This window comes from Elephas maximus, chromosome 21 (assembly GCF_024166365.1).
Source record: "Elephas maximus indicus isolate mEleMax1 chromosome 21, mEleMax1 primary haplotype, whole genome shotgun sequence".
In the NCBI taxonomy this organism is placed as follows: domain Eukaryota; kingdom Metazoa; phylum Chordata; class Mammalia; order Proboscidea; family Elephantidae; genus Elephas; species Elephas maximus.
In genome coordinates, this window is record NC_064839.1 from 33,309,022 (window position 1) to 33,319,020 (window position 9,999).

Here is a 9,999-nt window from a genome sequence, read left to right on the forward strand (position 1 = left end):
AGACTCAAGGGGAAATGGTAAAGAGTGCAGTGTTTGGATGAGACAGACTGGGTGTGAATCCTTCACTGCCTTGCTGGATGACCTTGGACAGAGAACTTCATCTCTCTGGGCCCCAGGAAGGTCTGGAGTACCTAACGTTGTAGGGTAGCTGAGAGGGTTAAACGAGAGGAAGGCCCAGCACCTGCCTGGCACACAGGGAAAGCTCCAGCTCTGGTCATTGGTGGTCAGTGCCATTAGGGTTTAGAGCCCAGGTCCCAGGTGGCGGAATTCAAGGCTCTGGGACAACCCTGGGAAGGGGAGGGGGCATGGAGGAACGGTGCCAGACCACAGCACGAGGCAGAGACTCATGTCTCAGCGCCCATCCACTTGCTGGGCAAAGAAGGGAGAGTCATCGCCAGGTGGGTGGTGTGGGGGGAGAGGCTTATCTCCCCCTGACCCCCCATCTCGAAGGCTCCCGACTCAACGCCCGGACGGCGGCGGGGGTGGGGCAAGGCAGGCTTCTCTCGCCCCGTTGGTGGGGTGGGGGGGCGGGTCCCCTGGAAACTGCTCCTCCCGCCCGCCGCCGCTTTAAGAGGCTGCTCTGCGCTGCAAGCCGGGCCGGAGTCGCAGTCCAAGCGAGCGGAACCGAGAGCCGAGCGGACAGGTGCACTGCTGCGGGGACGGGAACGGCATGACCGGCCACCACGGCTGGGGCTACGGCCAGGACGACGGTAGGCGCAGACCCTAGCCCACCCCAACCCTCTAGATCTCGCCCCAGATCCTCACTTCCAGCTGAGGATACTGGACCCGCAGGACCCCACCTCCGGCCGGACTGGGACCCCCCCCCCCCCCAGTCCAGCCTTGGGAGCGCGGCCCACCCAGCCGGCTCAAGCACTGGCTCCCCTGTGCTTGGCGCAAAGTCCGCTCGGCGCCCCGGTTGGACTGCCGCGAGCGAGCGACCAGGAGGCTGAGCGCGTCCTGCCGCCTCCTACGCGCAGCCCCTGACTGCCGAGCTCGCTCCGACCCTCGCGCTCACTCACCCGAGGTGGAGGTGTTCCCCGGCGGCTAGGGCGGAACGCTGTGCGCCGGTGTCTGTGCGGGGAGCGCGCACCGCATGTAGCGGGGACCTCGGGGAAGCTGGTCTCCGCGTGGTCAAGGGCTCGTTGTCCCCGGGAGAGAGTTGCCCCGCGGAAGTGTCCGAGCACCTTGTTGTGTCGTGAGGGCATGGGGCAGTTGGGGGCGCATGCATGTGTGTGAGTGATCACTCAGAGCAGGGTGTCTGAGTACGTCCGGGTGGGAGCCGTGAGAACCTGTGGGCCACACGGGCCTCCTAGTCTTGATCCTACCTCAGTTTCCTTAGGGTGCAGTGGAAGACAGAAGAGGCAGAAGGTGAGAGCCAGATGACTTGAGTGTGGGTCTAGGGCAGGTCAACTCCATTTGGGGGCTATTTCTCACCAAGTAGGGCAGGGAGAGTTGGGGAGGGCCCAGTCCTGGGGCATTTTCCCTCATTCCCCGAAGGACCCAAGATCCAGGCTTACAGGAGGATCCTGGAAACCCAGGCAGTACAGGTGGGGGTGGGAAGAAGAGAAAGTGCTAGGGGGAGAAGCATCCCCAGCCCTCTTTCTCTGAAAAAAAGGCAGTTACTCTGAGGGGGGATGGTTGGGCTGAAGTCTGGGGGGTTAGTAGTTTGCAATGGGCCATAGGGAATCAGTGAGGTGCTATGGAGACTCTGGCCCCTTCTGGGGCCCCAGGAACACAGGAGCATATTTGAGGGAGGAAACTCCAGATCTTCAGGGCATGCAGGAGCTGGAAAGAGGAAAAAGGCATTCAGAGAATGGCAACAGAGAGGCACAGAGATGGAGAGAGGCAAAGAAAAAGCAGGTTGACAGAGCCCATAGAAGATCATCCCGCCTCCCCCTGCACTTGCATGCACAGCTCTGAGCCAGCTTCCAGGTGCTATCCCTGGAGTCCTCAACTCCAGCTGTCCTTGCTAGTCCTGCCCACAAGCTCTGAACATCCAGTGTCCTGCATGGCCCTGCCCCAGCCAACCTGAGTGGCTCAGTCTAGGGGCAATGAGGAAAGGAAGGACAGAGGACAGAGGTGCTGGCATGTGGTCGTGCTCACAGGGCTTCAAAAATAACCCAGTGGGGCTGGGCCGCGATTCTGAGTCATCCATTGGGGACACTGCTCTGTCGGCACCTGCTGCTGTTTTCCCAGGAAAACTTAAGAAGCCAAAAAGGGGGAGAAGCACCAGCCGGCAGTGACTCTAAAAATAGGCTGCATCTCAGGATGTTCCCCAGGGAGATGCGGAGCCTCTCAGCTGCAGATGGAGCCTCTGGGAGGCAGGTGGTGGGTGCCCGTGGGCGTGGGTGTGCAGGTGTGGGTGTGCACGGGCATGTATTTTGCTATGGGCCCTTCATGCAGACCTGGGTTTGCAACAGGGGTGTTTGCGTGTGAGGGTGCATATGCATGTGCCAAATGCGGTCGGCAGGGCTGTGTGTGTTTGTGCACATGCGTGTTGCTGGGCCTGGCGAGCCCAGGTCACTGTGCACCCATGTGCTCCCATACAGGGATCTCTCTGGACCTGTAAGCATGTGCCTGGGGAGGGCACCTGGGGGCAGTACATGCACATGCTGTGTGTTTACACCAATGCTTAAGTGTGCATTTGCGCACCCACATGTGTGCATACAGGGCCCTCAGTTCCCTCATCTGTGAAATGGTTATCATGGTAGTTTCTGCTTCACAGGGTGGTTGTGAGAAGTCAGTGAACAAATGCGTGTGACAGAGTGAAAGCTAGGCTGACGTGAGCTTTTGTTATTATTATCCCAAACACCAACACTAAAGCTCTCCGGGTGCAGGAAGAGGCCAGGTACCTCAGAGGACTGGGCGCCTCCCTGAGTGTGTGTTGGACGTTGGGGGGACTCACTACCCATCACCACTCCTGAGCTTGTAGCTGTGTTATGCTCCCTTCCATGCATTGCCTGTCTGGGCTCACTAAGAGCCCTGGGAGGTGAGTTTTAATGAGACCATTTCACAGACAAGGAAATGCCGGTGAGCAACTCCTGCCGAAAAGCAAGACAAGAAGGCAAGAAGGGACAAGAACTGGATAAATGGACACAGGGAACCTGGAGTGAAAAGGGGAAGTGTGCTGTCACATAGTAGGGACTGCAATCAATGTCACAAAGCAGTATGAGAAATTAACTTGAGCTGTAAACTTCCACCTAAAGCACAATAAAATAAGAAAAAGAAAATGGAGGCTGAGAGGGGAGGTGGCAGCGCTGGGATTGGAGCTCCAGGCTGCACAGCCCCAAAGCAGGGCTCCCCTCTGAAACGATGCCAGGGAGACCAGCCCCTGTGTGTGCCCTCAGCCTGCAGTTCGGAGATCTGAGCTGGCCTGAGCCCTCCAACCCCCCACCTGCAGGCCCCTCACAGTGGCACAAGCTGTATCCCATTGCCCAGGGCGACCGCCAGTCACCCATCAACATCGTGTCAAGCCAGGCTGTGTACTCACCCAGCCTGCAGCCACTGGAGCTTTCCTACGAGGCCTGCACGTCCCTCAGTATCACCAACAATGGCCACTCTGTCCAAGTGGACTTCAATGACAGCGATGACCGCACTGGTGAGTGTCCCCTGCCAGGACCTGGCATACCACCCCCCCATCCTAACCTTGGTTGAACAGCTCAGGAGGCACAGCATGCTGTGGTGGGAAAGGGGGGGCTTCCCTCTTACCAGCTGTGAAGTCTTGGGCTGAGCCTCAGTCTCCGTATCCATAGAATGGGAGCAATAAGACCCAGTCTCTAGGGTCATGGAGAGGAAAAATGAAAAAGTGAAATGATGTTTGGCATACAGCAGATGCTCAAGAAATACTGATTGCCTACCTTTTCTTCCATTTAGTGCTTTAGGTTGGGTTTGTTTTTGCTCACTGCCCCATCACTGACCCATGCAGCCAAAGGCTAAACCCTCCTCTCTGTGCAATATGGCCAGGCCCAGCAGGGAGTGAAAGAAATGGCCTGAGTGCCAGGTCTCTGGCTAAGGTCTCAGGCAGCTCATTTTTTCCTCTGAAAAATCCACTTCTCAGATGGGCAAGTGAAGGCTTAAGGAGCTGGGAAGTGTCAGGACCAGCCTGGTCCGGCTCCAAAATTCTCTCTGCCCAACCCACACACAACCTCAAGGTCCCAACTAGGTTGGTTCAGAGAGAGGCCAGGGGGAACTCACAATAGCTTTTTCGGAGGCCTCTTTGTGCTGGGATTAGAGTCCAGGTTCTTACATGATAAATTCTTGAGCAGAGGCCTCAGGAGTGATCCTTATGAAGGGATTTTGTCCTTATGACCGAATCTTTCGGGGGTGGAACGGGGAGAGGAGGGAACATGCTACAACTTCTTGTGTAAATACCAAATACACACTGAAAGAAATTAAGTTTCAAATAGGAAATCCAAAGGCAGAGAAAAGGGGAAGCCAGAACTTTAATGATGAAGGTAATCTTAATCACTTAGCCCTGAGTTCCCTAGTAGGCTAGGAAAAAAAGGAAAGAGGATCAGTTCTAGTTCTGCTGCAAGAGGGAGGAAGTCCAACAGGTCCTCAGGAGAGAGACAAAACATTTCCTGGTACTGAATTCTAAGAAAAGCCTCTCATCCAGAGCTTTGAGGATAGGACCTGGCATCCTAGATAACCCTACATGATGGCTTATGAAGGATCGGTTTTCAGATGGCTGTCCCTTCTAACACTGAATGGGCGCTGAGTGCTCAACTCAGGTATCATTAGCTCAGTGAGGGCAACTGTGTTGGGGGCAGGGCCAAGGGACGTGCCTCTACACCACTAATTATCCAGCCTGGAACAATCCAGAATGCCCAGGCCTGATGGGGCAAGGAGCCAGTGGAAAGAGGCTCAGAGGTGAGAAAATTAGGGCTCCGCCATTCACTGGCTGTGTGGACTCAGGCAGGATACCCACCTACTCCGGCCTCAGTCCCACATCTGTCCAGTAGGGATAACAATGTGGCCCCCCTCAGGGTTGCTGTGGGGGTTAAATGGGTTAACGCAAGCAGAGTGCTGGAGACACGGTGAGTGCACAGTGAATGACAGCAAGTCCTGTGGTCAGGACAGAGGGCAGAGGCTGAGGGAGCTGGGCTCAAGGGTCCAAGAGGGAGTTCCCTCTCAGGCAGACCTCACTATGGGGTCCCGGTAGGGTATGCTCAGAGGGGCAAGCTCCCTCATGCTATATCAGGGAGCTTCCCCTCCAGGCCCAGGTGGTCCTGCCTCCCCAGGATGGGGTGGCCTGATTGGGGCCCTGCCCAGGGCCACAACCCCCAGACTTCCTTTGTTACCTAGACAGGCACTGCTTCTCAGATAAGGCAGGGCAGCAAAGAGGGCCTCTGGGCTGCCCTGTCCTCCTCCTCAAGGGGCTCACAAGGAATGAGGCCCTGCCCTGGTCACCCATGGTAGAGGGGCCCAGTGGAACTCTGAGCCTGGGGCTGTCACCTGATCCAGAGGCTCACATTCAGGCCCAACTGGGGTGCCCTTACTGCCAGATCCCTTTCAACTGGAGATAAAATCAGTCCCAGGAGGCCGTGTGCATGGCCCCAGCTCACTGGAAATTGGGGTGGGAAAGCCACAAAACCAGTATAAGCAGGAGTCCCCCTGAAGAGGTCATTGGTAGGTGGGAGGACACTGGAGGGACCTGGGCCTGGCCAGGAGAGTGGGACCCCTACAGCCTCTTCCTCTGGGGTAACACTGTCCTGGGGGCCCCATTTATTCCTCTCCATTCCATTTGTTCCAACATTCTGGTAGAGGCAGTGCTTCCTAGTGATTAGGGACTTGGGCTTTGCACTCAGCGGACACAGGCTTATATCCTAGCTCAATGCCTTGCTATGCGACCTTGGGCAGATACCTTGCCCTCTCTGTGCCTCAGTTTTCTCCTTTATTTAAAAAAAAAAAAAAAAAAAAACCCATTGCCGTTGAGTCGATTCCAACTTATAGCAACCCTGTAGGACAGAGTAGAATTGCCACATAAAATTTCCAAGGAGAGGCTGATGGATTCGAACTGATGACCTTTTGGTTGGCAGCCAAGCTGCTCTTAACTACTATGCTACCTGAGGTTAAAGAGGTTCTGTCCTTTTGGGCTACTATGACGACTAAACAAGATAATTCTTTGTACCCAGAACTGGGTCAGGGCTCCCAGTACGGAAGGCCTATTGTTAGTGGTGATAGAAACCTGGAAGGTGAAGGCCTAGCCTCCATGGGAAATTGGGCAGGAGTAAGGACAGCCAGATGGAGAGGTGTTCTCTGTGGGTCCCAGATTTCTTCCCTGGCCCAACTAAGAATGTAGGCAGCTGAGTGGAGACTGACCCAAGTCAAGTCAGCCCAACACATTTTCCAAATGAAGAATTTATCCCCCTCCTGAACTGCCGCCCTGGTCCTGGCACTGCTGCCAGCTGGGCGTGTGGATCCTCTCACATCAATGCCACCCTGCCCCGCTTCTGCCCTCAGTGGTGACTGGGGGCCCCCTGGATGGGCCCTACCGGCTCAAGCAGTTCCACTTCCACTGGGGCAAGAAGCACGGCGTGGGCTCTGAGCACACAGTGGACGGCAAGTCATTCCCTAGTGAGGTAAGGGCCCTCACCCTCCTGAATCCTCTGCTACTTGGGGAAGGAGTGGGGCACTGGGCCATCAGGGGCATGAGGGGTACCTGGTGTGGGGTTCTGGGGAGGGTGAGGAGACCACCCAGGGACCTGGGAGAGAGGGCCCTTCATCCCACTCTACCTACTGCTCTCCTGGTCTTTATGCCGGAAGGAGTTTCCTGAAGGGAAATCCAGTCCCACAGCACCCTTGCTGACAATCCCTCAAGGACTCTCCACCATTAGTAATTTCTCAGCCAGACATTCAAGGCCCTATTTGAACTGGCCTTTCCCAGCCTCATCTTCCCTCTGACCTTTCCCCATAGAGACTCACGTGTGATGAATCCCCTCCCCACACCTGGCTCCTTCATACCTCTAGGCTTTCGCCTTTGCTTTTCTCCCTGGAGTGCCTTTCCACAAGGGCTCCATCTGATAACCCCTACTTATTCTTTGGATTCAGCTGCAGGCACCACTTCCTCAGAGGGGAGCCACCAAGCATGACCATTATCTATTTCACAGCTAGTCAGGGCCTGAACCAGATTCCTCTGAATCCCCTGAGGCTCAGGAAAGGGTTGGGCCCAGAGCAGGGTGGATCCTACTGTGGATCTCCTGGGCTCCCCTGGGTTCCCCTGGGTTCCCCTGGCCTCCCCTGGCCTCCCCTGGCCTCCCCTGGGCTCCCCTGGCCTCCCCTGGGCTCCCCTGGCCTCCCCTGGGCTCCCCAGGACCCCAGTGCAAAGGTGCCAGATGTCTGGTGGGAGTGAGGAAAGCCTGACTCAGAGCCCCCACTGCCCTTGGAGGTGCTGATCACTGGCTTGGCCCATTGCTGCTCCTGTAGCTGCACCTCGTTCATTGGAATGCCAAGAAGTACGGCACCTTTGGGGAGGCAGCCTCAGCACCCGACGGCCTGGCTGTGATTGGTGTCTTCTTGGAGGTGAGTGGTCACTACCTGGAACCAAGAGGGGCGTGAGAGGGCTGGCACTGCCCCCAGTTCCAGATCACAGTTAGTGTTGGGCTCACATTGCCCTCTCCTTCGCAGACAGGGGACGAGCACCCCAGTATGAACCGCCTAACAGATGCGCTCTACATGGTCCGGTTTAAGGTGAGACCAGGAGAGGTGAGAACAGCCTGGTGGGGAGGGTGGAAGAAGCAGCATCACAGAATAGGCCTATCCACTCCTCCATTCTAGCAGCAAACCCTTGCTGAGAGGAAGGGTGCAGGTCAGCACCTGCAGTGCTCCTACGGCTGACTCCTCTTCATCTAGGTCAGTGGCTTCTTAGGTGCCCAGCCTGCAGCCTGGCTGGGTGTAGGATTAATTGTACCTTGTCACATTAGTGGAAACCCTGGTGGCATAACGGTTAAGTGCTACGGCTGCTAACCAAAGGGTTGGCAGTTCAAATCCGCCAGGTGCTCCTTGGAAACTCTATGGAGTGGTTCTACTCTGTCCTATGAGTCGGAATCAACTCGACGGCACTGGGTTTGGTTTTTTTTTTTTTTTTTGGTTCGTCACATTAATGGCGGGCTGGCAGGCAGAGCCCAGAGCTTAGGGAGCAGGCAGCTGAGGACAAGGGAGAGGACATGGAGGCCAGCAAGCTCTAGGAGTCGAAACTTTTACAATACAAGCCAGCAAGTGGAGGGAGCCTGGCTCAGGCTGGAAGATGGTATCTGGGATAACAAACATTTGCCCAGGATTTGCATCAGTGGACCAAGGAGAGGCCAAAATCCAGCCAACAGAAATGGGTGGGGAAGCTGCTGGTCTGTCCTGATGGGAGGTCTGTGCTGATTTGGGGGTCCCCCCACCCTGCCCCAGGGCACCAAGGCCCAGTTCAGCTGCTTCAACCCCAAGTGCCTCCTGCCTACCAACCGGCAATACTGGACCTACCCCGGCTCCCTGACGACACCCCCGCTGAGTGAGAGCGTCACCTGGATTGTGCTCCGGGAGCCCATCAGTGTCTCTGAGAGGCAGGTGGGTCCTCCCAGGCCCCCAGGCAGAAAGGAGCTGCACTCAGGCCACCCTGAGTGGTGCAACTCTCCCACCACAGCCCGAGGTCCCACCGTCAAGGCCGCACAACTATGGCTAACAAATGTTTGGATTCTTGGCTGGCAGGCAACTTAATTCTTAGTCATTAGGACCTAAGCACAGGCCAGGAAGGGAGACCCCTAGGTCCTGGGAAGGATCTAATAAGTCTTAGAAGCAATTGGAACTGGAACTGGGTGGAACAGACTCCCAATTCAGAGGCCTCTTAGTAAGTAACTGAGGTTGGGGGCCCAAAGAGGAGCATGACTAGCGAGGAGTAGGGACAAATCTTAGGGGAAAGAGGAGGGAGGGACAGAGCTGGCTTGGGCAGGGTATACTAGATGATGCATCTGGGGTCAGAGAGGACCCCAGCATGCCCCATTCTGCCCTGAGCATCCTCCTCTGCCTCCTCAAGATGGAGAAGTTCCGGAGCCTGCTTTTCACCTCAGAGGATGATGAGAGGATCCACATGGTGAACAACTTCCGGCCACCACAGCCACTAAAGGGCCGTGTGGTCAAGGCCTCCTTCCGGGCCTGAGCTACCCACCTGACCAACCAGCCATTAGGGCACCATCTTCCCAAGGGCTTCCATGTCAGCAGACACCAAACCATCTGAGGCTCCCTGTCTGGGGGGTGCTGTGGACCCCCTCAAGCCAGCTTGCTCCTTGCCTACCATGGAGTCTTCTTGATGGGACCTTCAAGTCAGGGGCTCCCTTCAGCTGCTCTGGGGACAAGAAGGACAGGAGCTGAGCAGGGTCCAGACCCAGGGCTGCCTCCACTCTCCCAGACCCAAAGGCCCCTGAGAGCATTCTCTTGTTTTCCCCACTGGCAGTAGCAGCAGCCCGCCTAAGCCCACACTGTGATGGACAAGCCTGTGCTCCCTGGGACAGGCAGCTGGCACTGCCAGAAAGACTCAAGCAATAATTAGAGGTGGGCAGAGCTGCCCTCTCAGTGTTACCTCTTCTGCAGGTCCCCTGCCGTGCACACACCTCACTGTCAGGCCATTAAAATCAGCACCCAACCTGCTGGAGGTGACATGGCCTTCTCCCTCCAGCCACCTGCTGCGGTGGGCAGGCCTGGCTACAGCTTATGTAGTATCTCCCCTCGTCCCCTACCCAGCAACCAAAGCCACTCACATGTCAATCCATCCCATGTATGAATTAATAAATTTCATTCCTTCATGCGACAAATACTGGTGGAGCGAGTATGTTCCCACTGTTCTTAGAATTGGGAAACCAAAGTGATGTGTCAAGACAGAATGTTGGGAGGGACATAGGCACCAAGCAGTCCATTACGGTGAAGGTGGGGGTTATAAAATGGGATGTGAAAGCAGAAGAAAGGGGAAGCCTACCTTGTTTGGGGTTGCCATGAGTTGGAATCAACTAGACGGCAACT

General features: G+C 56.1%; 1 protein-coding gene across 1 annotated transcript; it reads left to right on the top strand.

Annotated features, from left to right (window-relative positions):
* Nucleotides 1-654: 654 nt before the first annotated feature.
* On the top strand, nucleotides 655-9,142 carry CA7 (carbonic anhydrase 7). The gene is made up of 7 exons (XM_049863854.1): nucleotides 655-710; nucleotides 3,401-3,598; nucleotides 6,463-6,581; nucleotides 7,426-7,521; nucleotides 7,627-7,689; nucleotides 8,398-8,553; nucleotides 9,020-9,142. Exons 1-7 carry the CDS (start codon nucleotides 671-673, stop codon nucleotides 9,140-9,142), a joined length of 795 nt encoding a protein of 264 aa, XP_049719811.1. The 5' UTR covers nucleotides 655-670.
* Nucleotides 9,143-9,999: the final 857 nt, after the last annotated feature.

What these genes read in the sequence shown, in the direction of transcription:
- CA7 (XM_049863854.1), top strand. Translation starts at nt 671, where the DNA reads ATGACCGGCCACCACGGCTGGGGCTACGGCCAGGACGACG. An exon ending in TGACAGCGATGACCGCACTG is followed by an intron (nt 3,599 to 6,462) that starts GTGAGTGTCCCC and finishes TTCTGCCCTCAG; the next exon opens with TGGTGACTGGGGGCCCCCTG. An exon ending in TCAGTGTCTCTGAGAGGCAG is followed by an intron (nt 8,554 to 9,019) that starts GTGGGTCCTCCC and finishes TGCCTCCTCAAG; the next exon opens with ATGGAGAAGTTCCGGAGCCT.